General features: G+C 43.1%; 1 protein-coding gene across 2 annotated transcripts; it reads left to right on the top strand.

Moving 5' to 3' along the window:
• The first annotated feature begins 1,016 nt into the window (after positions 1–1,016).
• On the top strand, positions 1,017–15,183 carry LOC140678320 (uncharacterized). Of its 2 annotated transcripts, none has more exons than XM_072912756.1 (5): positions 1,017–3,300; positions 11,854–12,118; positions 13,759–13,818; positions 13,948–14,991; positions 15,078–15,183. In XM_072912756.1, exons 1-4 carry the CDS (start codon positions 2,626–2,628, stop codon positions 14,988–14,990), a joined length of 2,043 nt encoding a protein of 680 aa, XP_072768857.1. In that variant the 5' UTR covers positions 1,017–2,625; the 3' UTR covers position 14,991; positions 15,078–15,183. The 2 variants fall into 2 exon arrangements, with proteins under 2 accessions (XP_072768857.1, XP_072768858.1); XM_072912757.1 differs by lacking the exon at positions 1,017–3,300 and adding an exon at positions 6,992–7,738.
• The last annotated feature ends 1,401 nt before the right edge of the window (positions 15,184–16,584 follow it).

Genomic DNA, 16,584 nt, shown 5'->3' with positions numbered 1-16,584 from the left:
AACAAATATCATTTAAATATAGTAGAAATAACTTAGGTCCCAATACCCAGCCTTGTGGAACCCCACAAGTTACTCTTCTTGGCTGTGATTTAGTCTTAGTCATTTCCACATATTGAGATCTATTACTTAAATAACTACTTTACCCCTGTTGTGAAACACCTCTTATGCCATAGTTTTCCCATTTTTGCAGAAGTAAGGAATGTGTCAAAAGCTTTACATAAGTCAATAACTACTCCAACGGTGTGTTGCTTTTTTTCTATTGCTGTGGCTACGTTTTCTACAAAGTCCATCACTGCTAGGGATGTAGATGGATTACTCCTGAAGCCATACTGATGATCATTCACTAGCTCATGTTTGTCAATCAACTTATCAAGTCTATTTACAAATCATTTCTCAAGAATTTTTGCAAACTGAGGTAGTAGAGGCCCGTGTCTATAATTTGAGACCATATGTTTATCACCATTTTTATAAATCGGAATAACTTTAGCAATTTTCATTTTGTCAGGAAAAGTTCCAGATGATAAAGATTTATTACATGTGTGAGTAAACGGCTTCAGGACACAATCCTCCACCACTTTAACAAGTGACATATCCACGTTGTTACCATCCACAGATGTTTTGTTTTTAAACTTTCTGACCACTTCTAACACATCACTTTGACAAACTCCACCAAGAAACATTGCATTTTTAATGTCAGATACACGTTTGAACTTTTTCTCATCATTCATCCATCCATCCATCATCTTCTTCCGCTTATCCGAGGTCGGGTCGCGGGGGCAGCAGCCTAAGCAGGGAAGCCCAGACTTCCCTCTTCCTGTGGGACCCCGAGGCGTTCCCAGGCCAGCCGGGAGACATAGTCTTCCCAACGTGTCCTGGGTCTTCCCCGCGGCCTCCTACCGGTCGGACGTGCCCTAAACACCTCCCTAGGGAGGCGTTCGGGTGGCATCCTGACCAGATGCCCGAACCACCTCATCTGGCTCCTCTCCATGTGGAGGAGCAGCGGCTTTACTTTGAGCTCCCCCCGGATGGCAGAGCTTCTCACCCTATCTCTAAGGGAGAGATCACTCCCATCAGTCACTAAGAGTCCACTTTTTCTATTCCCATCAAATACATTTATAAAAATATTGTCAATCAGTGCTAAGCTGTCCTTTGTTATTCTGCTAGGTTTTACAATTAGTGGAGAGAAACTCAAGCTAAACAAAATCAGTGGTTTTCATGTGATCATTGAAGGCCTACTGAAAGCCACTACTACCGACCACGCAGTCTGATAGTTTATATATCAATGATACGGCCGGGTTAGCTTACTAAAGTGCAATTTTAAGTTTCACGCCGAAATATCCTGCTGAAAACGTTTCGGTATGATGACGCCTGCGCGTGACGTCACGGATTGTAGAGGACATTTTGGGACAGCATGGTGGCCAGCTATTAAGTCGTCTGTTTTCATGGCAAAATTCCACAGTGTTCTGGACATCTGTGTTGGTGAATCTTTTGCAATTTGTTCAATGAACAATGGAGACAGCAAAGAAGAAAGCTGTAGGTGGGAAGCGGTGTATTGCGGCCGGCTGCAGCAACACAAACACAGCCGGTGTTTCGTTGTTTACATTATCGGGACAGCTACTATTTGGACAGGACTTTGTTAAAAAATACACATATTTGAACCGAAATTTGACCGAAACGACGCACACTTTAGCCGAATAAGCAGGCAAGCTGAAAAAAAAGAGACAACAATCCAAAATTCACCAATCTATTTCAGTCTTAACAAGCTAACGCTGGTCATTACATCCGTCTGCTGGTTTACACGCTTTTCCCGTGTATTATGTATAGTAAACACATAACATTTAAGGCAACGTTTAAGTGGGTACCTTGGAACATTAATTTGGACAATAACCTTACATGACAAAAATCAATAAAAAATAGCCAATGCTAATGTTTTAGTCGTACAACACGGACGTTGTTGTGGGACATTTTTGGACTGATTTAGAATTCGGACGTTACCTGTCAGTGGTGCTTCTTCGTGCTTGTGTATGTCCGCCTGGGGCTGCCTTCGACGGGGCTGACGGCTGACTGAGGGCCGCAGAGCAATGAGGTGCGAGGCAAGGGGTTCGGCTATAAGCCGCCTACCGGCCCGACCAGAGCAGGTGGAGATCCTTGGCCTCAGGCTCGAGGCCTATCTACAGCTCGCCATCCAAGACTTAGGGACCTGGCCTGCGTAAGTATCAATGTGCGCACATAACATCAACATTAAGTCATCTATCGTTCGACCTTCAATAAATAATACTGCTAACATTAACAATCACATGCATGTATAAAATAAACACGACAGTACACAGTGTTGTCACTATGACGGGAGTAGCATCTGAACAGTAACAGTGACGTCACTACGACGGCTCTAACCAAAGAACAGCTGCAGTGTTCATTCATTGTCTTTACCACAGCATAAAAAGTGCAAATGGCCTTAAAACGCCACAATACTCAGATACCATATGTAAGTTGAAGCAGGAACAGGAAGTAGTTGTAAAAAGATGGCGGCGCTCCCGTAAGTTGCGACAACATTTAGTAATTATTATCAAATCCACTGTCAAAATACAAAGAAAAGGCGTGGGAAGCATCGACGTAATTTTTGTCATGCCTCCTCCAAAGAAGAGCGCACAGATGGAGAATGACATAGAGGAAATACGCAAGTCGCTAAACTTCATGTCAGGGGACCTGGCTAGCGTCTCCCAACAGCTAAGCAAGCTAACGGAGCTTGTAGATGAAGTGAGGAAACTCAAAGAAACAATCCGACAAAAAGACAAGACAATAACTGATCTTGAAAGGAGAGTTGAAAACTTGGAGCAGTACACAAGGATGGAAGATGTCATCATCACGGGACTAAACATCAGACCGCGCTCATATGCCCGAGCTGCTACGGCGGGCAGGAATGTTGGAGAGGACGCGGAGACAGACGATCTGCAAACTCTGGAGGACCAAGTCTTGCACTTTTTGAAAGGAAAAGACATACACGTGGATGCAAACAATATCTCAGCGTGTCATACACTGCCACGCAGAGACAGAGCAAAGCCTGCAGTCCTTGTGCGCTTTGTAAACCGGAGACACAAAACGGAACTACTGAGACAAGGAAGAAAGTTAAAGGGATCAGCGGTGTATATCAACGAGCATCCGACCAAGAAAATATCGGATATAGCACGGGAAGCACGGATCCTCAGGAAAAACAACAAGATTGGAGCCACATGGACAAGAAACTGCAAGGTTTTCATTCAGCTGAATGGATCTACGCCGGAAAAAGCTAAAGTGATACTGGTAAGAGAACTTGAAGACCTCGAACAATTCAGATAATGTCGATTGTTCCATTTTTTGGACAATCACAATTGCACTCTCGTCGAGCTCATTTTTTGATCGTTCCTTTTTTGATGAGGACAGCTACAGTGAGATTTTTGATGAGCTTATTTTTGGAATGCTCAGACTATTTTTGTTGTTTTTTACTTTTTCTTACCTTGGATCATAAAGACATATACTCAACACCACGTATAAACACTAACTTAATACCAAATACAAACTTGTTTTCATTTGGACTGTTTTGGGACGCTCATAATAGAGTAAAAGTATTGTCAGTTGTGTGCGTGTGTTTGTGTGTTTGTGTGTGTGTGGGTGTGTGTGCGTGTTTCAGTGGAGGTGGATACAAATGTGTTATCTGTACAAAGAAAAAGATGTAAATATATACTAAAATATAATGGGGAGTGAATTAAAAAATATCTTTACCAATGTTGGTGATAAGGAATTAGAATGTAGAAATACTGATAATAATCATAGTAGTGAACTGTATAATAATTATAATCACATCCAACTAGACTTCTACGACAATATCAATTACAACTGCAATTCAAATGAGTTTGGCAGTGACATAGATCCCCATTGTAATCTTTACAATAATATTACCAGAAACTGTGAGTACTACACAGACGAACAATTTAAATGTGTGAATGTGGACAAATCGTTTACTGTAATACATTTTAATAGCCGAAGCTTGTATAAAAATGTTGACAATATTAGAGAATATCTGAGCCAGTTCAATAAATTTAGTATTGTTGCAGTCTCAGAGACTTGGCTTGATGAGAATAAGTGTTGTGAAATAAGATTGGATGGTTATGAATTATTCACCACAAACAGAGTTGGAAAAAGGGGAGGAGGAGTAGCACTTTTTGTAAATCAAGATTTAAAATGTTGGAAGATTGACAGCAAATCAACTGCTATAGCTGGAGTTTTTGAATGTATAACTGTAGAAATTGAAGTAGAAAAATCAAAAAAAATAAATGTCAGTTGTGTTTATAGAACACCTGGATCATGTCTAGATACATTCAATCAAAAATTGGATTATTTGTTTATTAAATCAAACAAGATCCATATTGTGTGCGGTGATTTTAATATTAATCTTCTGAACCCCATGGACAGTACCAAAACAACCCATTTTATAACAGGACTGTACAGCAATCATTTCTTTCCCCTTATCACAAAACCAACTAGAATAACAGTAGACTTTGCCACACTGATAGATAACATTTTCACCAATCAAATAACAGCAGGACTACTACTCAATGACGTAAGTGATCATCTACCTGTATTCAGCATTTTACACCATTTCTTTGATGAGAGAGGGGCCAAAAAAGCAGTTCAATATAGATTTGTTAGACACCAAACACCAGAAACTATGGCAGCATTCAAGTCTGAGTTATGTGCTCAAGACTGGGGGGAGGTTTATACCTCCACAGACCCGAATGAGGCATATGAAACCTTTCTCAACATTTTCATAACACTGTATGATATAAGCACTGTCCAATGACAAAACATGACATTAAGGACAGCACTGTCAAGGACAAACCGTGGATCACAAAAGGGTTATTGAAGTCCTGCAAAAAGAAAAATGATCTTTACAGAAGACATTTAAAGCACAGAACCAAAGAAACTGAACACAAATATAAAACGTACAAAAATAAGTTAACACAAATAATAAAGCACAGCAAAAGAACATATTACTGTAACCTATTAGAACAACATAAAAATACCATCCAGGGTACGTGGAAAGTTTTAAATGGTATCATTAAAAAAAACATGACAAATAATGAACATCCAAGCTATTTCATAGAAAATAATCAAACTATAAATGACCCTAAGGAAATAACGGATGCTTTTAACACCTTCTTTGTGAATGTTGGACCTAATTTAGCAAATGAAATTGCACAACCTGAAAACTGTGTCAAATTTAATGAACAAACCATTCAAAGGAACTTAGAATCGTTTTTTATTTCCCCCGTTTATGAAAGTGAAATCACAGAAATTGTAAATTCTCAGAAAAACAAGAAGTCAACAGACTGCTGTGACTTGGACTTTTCTCTGATCAAAGAAATTGTTGATTTTATAGCTGTTCCCTTCACTTATATATGTAATATTTCTTTTACAAAAGGAGTTTTCCCAAAGAAAATGAAAACGGCAAAAGTTATTCCCATCTTCAAAAGTGGAGATAAGCATCAGTTCACCAACTATAGGCCTATTTCTCTACTCTCACAATTTTCAAAAGTCCTTGAAAAATTATTTGTGTCAAGATTAGACAGTTTTATTGACAAGCATCACTTGCTAAGTGAACACCAATACGGTTTTCGAGCAAACAGGTCCACTTCCATGGCAGTGATGGAACTAGTTGAGGAGGTAACCACTGCTATTGATAAGAGGGAGTTTGTTGTTGGCGTTTTTATTGACCTGAGCAAGGCCTTTGACACCATCCATCACACATTACTTTGAAACAAAATGCAGAGGTACGGTTTTAGAGGTCTTGCTCATGATTGGTTGAAAAGTTATCTTGGTGGTAGAGAACAGTATGTGCATATGAACAATGTAGATTCAGATAAAAAGATTATAACACATGGAGTGCCCCAAGGTTCTGTACTGGGACCAAAATTGTTTTTATTGTATATTAATGATATCTGCAAAATCTTTAAAAAACTCAATTGTATTCTCTTTGCTGACGATACAAGTCTGTACTGTTCTGGGCAAGACCTTGGCCAACTCTTAGAGACTGTAGAGAGCGAACTCCATATACTAAAGCAATGGTTTGATGCCAATAAACTGTCAATCAACCTAAATAAAACAAAATATATAATTTTTGGAAATAGGAAAAATAACATACAGTGTCATATAAGAATTGATGATATGGAGATAGAAAGGGTGTATTCAACAAAATTTTGGGGAATCTATATAGATGATAAATTAAATTGGAAACTGTACATAAATATACTTAAGACAAAGATGGCAAAAAATATTGCTATGTTACATAAAATCAAAAACTACGTAAATCAAAAGGCTCTTAATATGTTATATAATTCTTTCGTACTCCCTTATCTTAATTATTGTGTTGAAATCTGGGGTAACAATTACAAAACAAACATCGACTCTATATTCTTACTTCAAAAGAAAGCGATTAGAATTGTAAATTATGCAGATTATCATGACCATACCAATGCTCTGTTTATTAAATTAAAAACCTTAAAACTGCATGATCTTGTTGACCTCAACACTGCTATTGTGACGTACAAAGCTCATAACCACATGCTGCCTGGGTGTCTACAGGAGAGGTTCAAACCCAGAGAGAATACCTATGACCTCAGAGGTTCAGCTGTCTTCCAGAAAGCTAAGATAAGAACAAGCTTAAAAAGTAGATGTGTTTGTGTCAGGGGGGTTCAACTGTGGAACAGCTTGGATGATTCCTTCAAATGTTCCAGGTCCATTCACACATTTAAAAAAACACTTTAAGACCAATGTCTTGGAAAAATATATCACTCTTGAATCAACACAGTAGTTAATACTATGATCAATGTTAATTAAAATACTAAATGTGGGATATAAATAATAATGGAAGTATAATTGTTTGTATATAGTATATAAATTGGTACAAAGGTGTATAAGGATATTTCACATGCCTTTACTGTGTATATAATTGAACAGTGTTCATGTTGTGTATAATGTGTATTTATAATATGTTGTACAAAGGACATTTCATCATTTTCGGAAGTTCATCTTGTACTTGACATTGTTTATAGGGTTAGGCGCTATAAGTGTTCAACTTCAGCCTAAACCCTTTCGGTCTGCAACATTTTCATTTTCATTTTCAAGCTATGAATGTGCAACTGTTTGTTTATTTTGTTGACCATTGACCGAAGAATAATAAACTAAAAAAAAACCCAAAATAAAGACTCGACATAAATATAAATTCAATCAGATCAGAAACATTGGAGGCAACGGGATTCAAAGCCGATGCTAATCGCCTATAGGAAATACATGGGTACGGCTAGTCGCTACTATTAGCAAACAGATTCACTTACCAACTCGGCTTAATATCTTATCATCGACACACTCTCTCGTCGCAACACGTCCCTGATGTTCGGCACCTACAAGTTTACAATTAGTTGTAAAATGTTGGACGGTTGTTTTTACAATATGCAAGCAAACGACAACTTTAAAACATACCGGCTTCATCCAGGCCTGGCAGCCATCTTGGAATGCTAGATTTTATAGAGCGTGATTGGCTGCAGCGGGTCACGTGAGCACCGTGCGGGGGGGAGGAGGGACCCTCTTGTCACGTGTCACGTAACTTCAGTATTCGCATCCTTTAAGTGTCTTTGGCGCCACGCAGCAGACCAGACGCGTTTTTTGGAAAACATTTGGTCTTTTGAGAATGGATCACCCGCAGGTACTTAATTTGCAATTCTCTCTTTCTTTCTTTCGAACAACACACTTAAGTGTGTAGGTAACACACGGACGTTAGGAGAACGTCCATTTTGTCTTGAGAATAGAACACCCGCAAATTTGCAATTCTCTCTTTCTTTCTTTCGAACAACACACTTAAGTGTGTAGGTAACACGCGAACGTTAGGAGAACGTCCATTTTGTCTTGAGAATAGAACCGCAGGCTTTGCAATTCTCTCTTTCTTTCTTTCGAACAACACACTTAAGTGTGTAGGTAACACGCGGACGTTAGGAGAACGTCCATTTTGTCTTGAGAATAGAACACCCGCAAATTTGCAATTCTCTCTTTCTTTCTTTCGAACAACACACTTAAGTGTGTAGGTAACACGCGAACGTTAGGAGAACGTCCATTTTGTCTTGAGAATAGAACCGCAGGCTTTGCAATTCTCTCTTTCTTTCTTTCGAACAACACACTTAAGTGTGTAGGTAACACGCGAACGTTAGGAGAACGTCCATTTTGTCTTGAGAATAGAACACCCGCAGGTAATTATAATACAATAGAAATGGAATGCAGTGGTTTTTACGTCTGTTTTTGTGCTAACGTCTGTTTTTGTGCTATATTGTCAGGACTAACACTCAAACACAAAATTCAACAATAATTCTTTATTAGTGATAATTATAATACAATAGAAATGGAATGCAGTGGTATTTACGTCTGTTTTTGTGCTATATTGTCAGGACTAATTACATCATAATACATCACACAATTTCAAATCATTTCATTTTACAGTAGGAAGAAGCAAAGCGTATGTACGGTAATCCTATCCAGGGACGTGCACATGATTAAAGAGGGGCAGGGGCTCAAAGTCAGAAAAGGGCAGGACATTTTTTTTTGGTCCTTTACACAATATGGAAATTAATGTAAAATTAAAATTGCTAATAGGAAGCTAACTACTTGTAAAAGTGATTGCCATTTCTTTTGTGTCAACAAATTATTGTTATAATGAGTTAATTCACATTATCATAGTCTTGGAAGACATGAAAAGCAACAAAACACTGGTTTATTATTAGACACAGTGCATTTTATTTTGAAAATTAACCCGGTGTTTTATTTTGTATTTTGTACACTACTTCCTGTCCCGCACGATCCGCTCTGCTCTGTGCGGACTTGATGTGCGGTGCTCAATGGGGCAGGGCCGACATCCGGGCAACTGAGCTACATACGGGTTCTTCGAGCCATAGCAACCTGACTGGCGTTGAAAACAAACCGTCGCCATTACTCTTTAACCTGTCGACCTGCGCTGATTAAACCCGGCATTCTGCCTCCAAAATGCCCAAAAACTGTGTTGTTTTTGGTTGTGCAAACCACAACTGGAAACAGGGAAAACAAAGGTGGTATTTTGTTCTGCCAAAGCGTGCTAAAAGCCCACAGAGACGAGACAAATGGCTCGCAGCTTTACACCGGGAAAACGAGGACGGTTCTCACTGGAGTCCCCCAAAATCCCGGGTCGTGTGTTCGGATCACTTCGTTTCTGGTAAATATAAGGAACAAAAATCCACCTTCTTAACCACAACTTGGTCCATGCTAATGTTGAACCCGTTGAATTTTTACTGAATAACGTTCGACAGCTGAAGTTGTTGTTGTTGCACAACAATAACATACGGTATAAAGGCTATTTCCAGTCATTCAGCAAATAATAAATCATAATACTGAACTGAATTTGAATGAGCTCTCTACAGATATAATCAATGTACAGATACTGGTAGCCACCGTGTCATCCTTATTATCATTTATCAACATACCTTGGGTGATTTAACCATTTATTCGTTATATAACAACCGAAGCGAACAACCGACCTGGTGCGCTTGTGACTCAGTGGCCTAGTGGTTAGAGTGTCCGCCCTGAGATCGGTAGGTTGTGAGTTCAAACCCCGGCCGAGTCATACCAAAGACTATAAAAATGGGACCCATTACCTCCCTGCTTGGCACTCAGCATCAAGGGTTGGAATTGGGGGTTAAATCACCAAAATGATTCCCGGGCGCGGCCACCGCTGCTGCCCACTGCTCCCCTCACCTCCCAGGGGGTGATCAAGGGTGATGGGTCAAATGCAGAGAATAATCTCGCCACACCTAGTGTGTGTGTGACAATCATTGGTACTTTAACTTTTAGACATAAAGATTTCCAAATTCCATGTCCGGCCATTGTGTAGGATTATCAGTCCACGCATCTGCTGGAAGGCGGTAAGGGCAGTCGTTTAATCCAACTACAGAACATTTTAACTCGTATCTTAACCTAGCCTCACTGGAAAGACTATTTACATAATCATACGCCATTTAGAACAGTTTAAAATGCCGTGAAACCTCGTTAAATGCCTTTTCTGTCAATGCTGTGTTCGCTGTGAGCTGGTTTGTTTTCAACCAATTCAATATGGCGACCGCGTTGCTAGGGGATTGGAGGGCGGAAGTGACGTAGGTCCGCCCTCGCCCATTGATGCGCCGTGCTCCGACGTCCGGCAAAAACAGAAGCTGGCACACTGAATACTAGAATAATACAGCGTGTTTCTGAAATATTACCCATATTAGATGCTGAATAAGTGGACGGCGACTAGACCATAACTCACAGGTTCAAGTTGCTCCACTGTCACGTCTCCTCACGGGCGCAGTTGGCTCTCTCTCCTCTCACTTACTCACTCACTCGCCCTCTCTCTCTCTTTCTGGCGGAAGTGGCAGGCTTAAACAACCCGGTATTACAAGAAAACGTGGAGTTTTTGTACCGCTGGTTTTTTTGTTTGTTTTTTTTACATCCTTGACAGGAATTTATTACTGTTGTTTAAAGAAGAAGAAAAAAAGAGAAAAAGCACACACAGGCAGAGGGCACTTTTTAAGACGAGGCAAAAAAGGGCAGGGGCTCAAGCACCCATAGGGCCCTATGTGTGCACGTGCCTGATCCTATCCCTTTCCCACTTCAAAGCGTTTACAAATATATAGAATCATTTACTGACCTTTTTATATAACAAAATAACATATATGAATTAGTGTACAACAGTTTTGTAATATGTAATTAATTCATGAACGGGGCTTTATATTAAGCCCGGTCAGAATAACGTCATTTATTCTTGTGTACTGTTCCAGTTCGTCCACTCGGTCCGTTATTTGTTCTATTTGTACATTTTTTGCGTCATTCTCGACTCGTAGAATTTTGACCTCCTCCACCAGCTGCATAATTGTCTGTTGGTACTGCTTAATGGCTGATACCTCTGCTGTTCAAAATTCAAGCCATCTCCTTATCTCCTCACCTTCATCAGGAGAGAGCACCTTCTTTGGCCCCATGTTGATCTTGGCTGTCGCAGGTGTTCACTGCCTTCGGCCTAGGCTGTCCCCGGTCCCGATAGATGTCGTCTAATGCCCAAGATCTTTGATGGGATCCCGTCTGGCCTGGCAAGCCTCGCTCTAGCCTCTCTCGCGCTAGCCTCGCCGTTGTCACCGCGATGTGGTCCCGCTGCTGCCAGCCGCCAGCTGGGCCTCTCCAAGATCTTTGATGGGATCCCGTCTGGCCTGGCAAGCCTCGCTCTAGCCTCTCTCGCGCTAGCCTCGCCGTTGTCACCGCGATGTGGTCCCGCTGCTGCCAGCCGCCAGCTGGGCCTCTCCCTCGTCGCTCTGCTGCCGTCACACGCCGCCGCCGCCAACTGCCGGTCCCGTTTTGATTGATTGGTGAAGGTGAAGGTGGTTGACGCAAGGGGCGGGGCGGTGGTGCGGCGGTGACCTTAGAGATGTATCGGGCCCTTCACAAAACATCCACATCCGCCCTGCAGCTGAGCTTTGAACCGGGGGTGTGAGGGCCTGGATAACGAGAGAAGGCAGCGATGCGGCTGCTTCCCCATCAACGACACCGTACAGCACTGGTAGCGCGTTATTACCAACCTCTGTTTATAAAGCAAGTTTGAGTATCACTGGCAAATGTTCACCTAGTCGCATATATGTGTCCTCTTTTTGGGATTTCACAATATGGTCAGCCTAATGTAACCGAGGGTTTATATAAGTCGCCTATACTGTGTGTGTGTGTGTGTGTGTGTGTGTGTGTGTGTGTGTGTGTGTGTGTGTGTGTGTGTGTGTTGAACAGGACATTCAGCAATTGTTGGAAAACTTGCCGCCAGACCAGCGGGAACGACTGGAGGAGTACTACTGTGAAAAGGAAAGGGCCATATTCCTCGAACGTCAAGGTACCGCAAAGGCCCTTCAGGATGCCGCAAAGGCCCTTCAGGATGCCGGAAAGGCCCGGCGGGATGCCGGAAAGGCCCGTCAGGATGCCGGAAAGGCCCTTCAGGATGCCGGAAAGGCCCTTCAGGATGCCGGAAAGGCGCGAGAAGAGCTTGCCCAGAACCAATGTAAGGAAGGTAGATTCTACAAACCCCGTTTCCATATGAGTTGGGAAATTGTGTTAGATGTAAATATAAACGGAATACAATGATTTGCAAATCCTTTTCAACCTATATTCAGTTGAATATGCTACAAAGACAACATATTTGATGTTCAAACTCATAAACTTTTTTTTTTTTTTTTTTGCAAATGATAATTAACTTAGAATTTCATGGCTGCAACACATGCCAAAGTAGTTGGGAAAGGGCATGTTCACCACTGTGTTACATGGCCTTTCCTTTTAACAACACTCAGTAAACGTGAGGAGACACATTTGTGAAGCTTCTCAGGTGGAATTCTTTCCCATTCTTGCTTGATGTACAGCTTAAGTTGTTCAACAGTCCGGGGGTCTCCGTTGTGCTATTTTAGGCTCCATAATGCGCCACACATTTTCAATGGGAGACAGGTCTGGACTACAGGCAGGCCAGTCTAGTACCCGCACTCTTTTACTATGAAGCCACGTTGATGTAACACGTGGCTTGGCATTGTCTTGCTGAAATAAGCAGGGGCGTCCATGATAACGTTGCTTGGGTGGCAACATATGTTGCTCCAAAACCTGTATGTACGTTTCAGCATTAATGGCGCCTTCACAGATGTGTAAGTTACCCATGTCTTGGGCACTAATACACCCCCATACCATCACACATGCTGCCTTTTACACTTTGCGCCTATAACAATCCGGATGGTTCTTTTCCTCTTTGGTCCGGAGGACACGACGTCCACAGTTTTTAAAAACAATTTGAAATGTGGACTCGTCAGACCACAGAACACGTTTCCACTTTAATCAGTTCATCTTAGATGAGCTCAGGCCCAGCGAAGCCGACGGAGTTTCTGGGTGTTGTTGATAAACGGTTTTCGCCTTGCATAGGAGAGTTTTAACTTGCACTTACAGATGTAGCGACCAACTGTAGTTACTGACAGTGGGTTTCTGAAGTGTTCCTGAGCCCATGTGGTGATATCCCTTACACACTGATGTCGCTTGTTGATGCAGTACAGCCTGAGGGATGGAAGGTCACGGGCTTAGCTGCTTACGTGCGGTGATTTCTCCAGATCCTCTGAACCCTTTGATGATATTACGGATCGTAGATGGTGAAATCCCTAAATTCCTTGCAATAGCTGGTTGAGAAAGGTTTTTCTTAAACTGTTCAACAATTTGCTCACGCATTTGTTGACAAAGTGGTGACCCTCGCCCCATCCTTGTTTGTGAATGACTGAGCATTTCAAGGAATCTACTTTTATACCCAATCATGGCACCCACCTGTTCCCAATTAGCCTGCACACCTGTGGGATGTTCCAAATAAGTGTTTGATGAGCATTCCTCAACGTTTTCAGTATTTATTGCCACCTTTCCCAACTTCTTTGTCACGTGTTGCTGCCATCAAATTCTAAAGTTAATGATTATTTGCAAAAAAAAAAATGTTTATCAGTTTGAACATCAAATATGTTGTCTTTGTAGCATATTCAACTGAATATGGCTTGAAAATGATTTGCAAATCATTGTATTACGTTGATATTTACATCTAACACAATTTCCCACCTCGTATGGAAACGGGGTTTGTACCATCTGACATTATAATATTGTTTTTTTAATTTAAGCCCTCTCTTGCAGTGAAGTCCCTGAACACAATCCAAGCCCTTCAAGTTGAGAACAGAGCTCTCAAGAGAAGAGGTATGAAAAGTCAACATCAGCTCCTTGAGTAGCCTGACAATGAACTGTTTCATTTGTAACCTGTATCTTACCTTCACTGTAACTTGTATTTCTGTGTCTTACCAAACACAACTTGGAAAATGCCAACAGTCGCCCGCGATGTCGGTGAAGGGATCGTGGCCCCCGATGTCGGCGAAGGGATCGTGGCCCCCGATGTCGGCGAAGGGATCGTGGCCCCCGATGTCGGCGAAGGGATCGTGGCCCGCGATGTCGGCGAAGGGATCGTGGCCCGCGATGTCGGCGAAGGGATCGTGGCCCGCGATGTCGGCGAAGGGATCGTGGCCCGCGATGTCGGCGAAGGGATCGTGGCCCGCGATGTCGGCGAAGGGATCGTGGCCCGCGATGTCGGCGAAGGGATCGTGGCCCGCGATGTCGGCGAAGGGATCGTGGCCCGCGATGTCGGCGAAGGGATCGTGGCCCGCGATGTCGGCGAAGGGATCGTGGCCCGCGATGTCGGCGAAGGGATCGTGGCCCGCGATGTCGGCGAAGGGATCGTGGCCCGCGATGTCGGCGAAGGGATCGTGGCCCGCGATGTCGGCGAAGGGATCGTGGCCCGCGATGGCGGCGAAGGGATCGTGGCCCGCGATGGCGGCGAAGGGATCGTGGCCCGCGATGGCGGCGAAGGGATCGTGGCCCGCGATGTTGGCGGCGAAGGGATCGTGGCCCGCGATGTTGGCGGCGAAGGGATCGTGGCCCGCGATGGCGGCGAAGGGATCGTGGCCCGCGATGTTGGCGGCGAAGGGATCGTGGCCCGCGATGGCGGCGAAGGGATCGTGGCCCGCGATGTCGGTGAAGGGATCGTGGCCCCCGATGTCGGTGAAGGGATCGTGGCCCGCGATGTCGGCGAAGGGATCGTGGCCCGCGATGGCGGCGAAGGGATCGTGGCCCGCGATGGCGGCGAAGGGATCGTGGCCCGCGATGGCGGCGAAGGGATCGTGGCCCGCGATGGCGGTGAAGGGATCGTGGCCCCCGATGTCGGTGAAGGGATCGTGGCCCGTGATGTCGGTGAAGGGATCGTGGCCCGTGATGGCGGTGAAGGGATCGTGGCCCGTGATGGCGGTGAAGGGATCGTAGAGGATCCCGGTGATGAGGCACCGGCGGCCAAAAGGGCCAGACGAAGCCCCTCCATATAAGGTAGCAGGATTAACACACACAACTCTACTGACACATACACATTTTTTTGTACATCTCACTCCTTCTGATTGTCATCTTTTTTCCAGGCGGTACCATGGGCTCAGCGCTGCGGAGTGGTACCATGTGGCACCATGTGGTACCATGGGTTGAGTGCTGCTGCTGTCCCACTTCAATAAAAAATTGATTGACAAATGCTTGGTTGCTTTTTATCAATTTTATGCTTTTATGGGGATTGGCCCCTCCCACCTGCGAAGACATGCACCTGTCTTGCCCAAGGACACGACGGCAGTGACTAGGATGGTGGAAGTGGGGATTGAACCTGGAGCCCTCAAGTTGCTGGCACGGCCGCTCTACCACCCGAGCTATACCGCTGTTTTCACTGCTGGACTCTAGAAAGAGGTTCCGCAGCCTCCGAAGCACAACCTCCAGGTTGTGTAACAGCTTCTTCCCTCAGGCCGTAAGACTCTTGAACGCGTCATAATTAAATGATCCCCTCAACTCCCCCCAAAATGGATTAACTCGCTGCACACTGTAAGAATGTTCACCGTTTAAATACAGTAACCTACTGGCAGCTAATGGTTCCAGTACAAAACTGTTTTTCTACAGCACACATACTGTGATTTATCACTACAGTTTATTACTGTAAAAGGTATCACAGTACTATGCTGTATCAAATATACGCTTCACAGCATAATACTGTCATCTGTTTAGCGGCATTACACTGTTATTTTAGTGTAATATCCATGAACAGTTAATTACAGTCAAATAATTGTAAGCACTTTAGACTGAGCTTTACAGTATAATGCCACTAGAAGTTCATGAGTTGAACTTTTAATTTTTCAAAATCAAAACCCCTGTAATCTGCTGGCATAAAAATGACTGGAGAAATGGCCTTGCAAGTTTAAGCTTTTATTAACCAATTATTTTAATTATCTACATTCAGCTCGCTACTCGCTACTCATTTTGATCGATCTGTTAATGCACGCTTTGTTTGTTTTGGTCTGTCAGACAGACCTTCAAAGTGCCTGCCTTACTGGTGACGTTTCACTTTGTTCCACCAATCAGATGCAGTCACTGGTGACGTTGGACCAATCAAACAGAGCCAGGTGGTCACATGACCTGACTTAAACAAGTTGAAAAACTTATTGGGGTGTTACCATTTAGTGGTCAATTGTACGGAATATGTACTGTACTGTGCAATCTACTAATAAAAGTTCCAATCAATCAATCAAAAGTGTGAGGGAAAAAAGATACTTGTTTTATTTCAACCGTACCGTCAAAAGCCTCAAGACTGACCGCACATGAGGACGTTCCTGTCTTCACAATAAAAGTGCCGCGCCATCGCGCCTGCGCTTTCAAAACAGAGTCTCTGAAAGCCAGCGCAAACAAGCTAGCAAGCTACGGAGTTTGACGCCAATATATTTCTTGCAAAGTGTATAAAAACGAATATGGAAGCTGGACAAATAGGATGCCAAAAACCAACCACTTTCATGTGGTATTGGACAGAAAGGAGGAACTTTTCTTCTCCTCCATTTGAAAACGTGGACGTTATCATCACGACTGTCTGATTACAATCAATGCAAGTCATCAGAA

The sequence above is a fragment of the Nerophis lumbriciformis genome, unplaced genomic scaffold (genome assembly GCF_033978685.3).
Source record: "Nerophis lumbriciformis unplaced genomic scaffold, RoL_Nlum_v2.1 HiC_scaffold_447, whole genome shotgun sequence".
Classification (NCBI taxonomy): domain Eukaryota; kingdom Metazoa; phylum Chordata; class Actinopteri; order Syngnathiformes; family Syngnathidae; genus Nerophis; species Nerophis lumbriciformis.
Note: the sequence above shows the minus strand (reverse complement) of the source record. Positions and strands in the feature narration are given on the sequence as shown.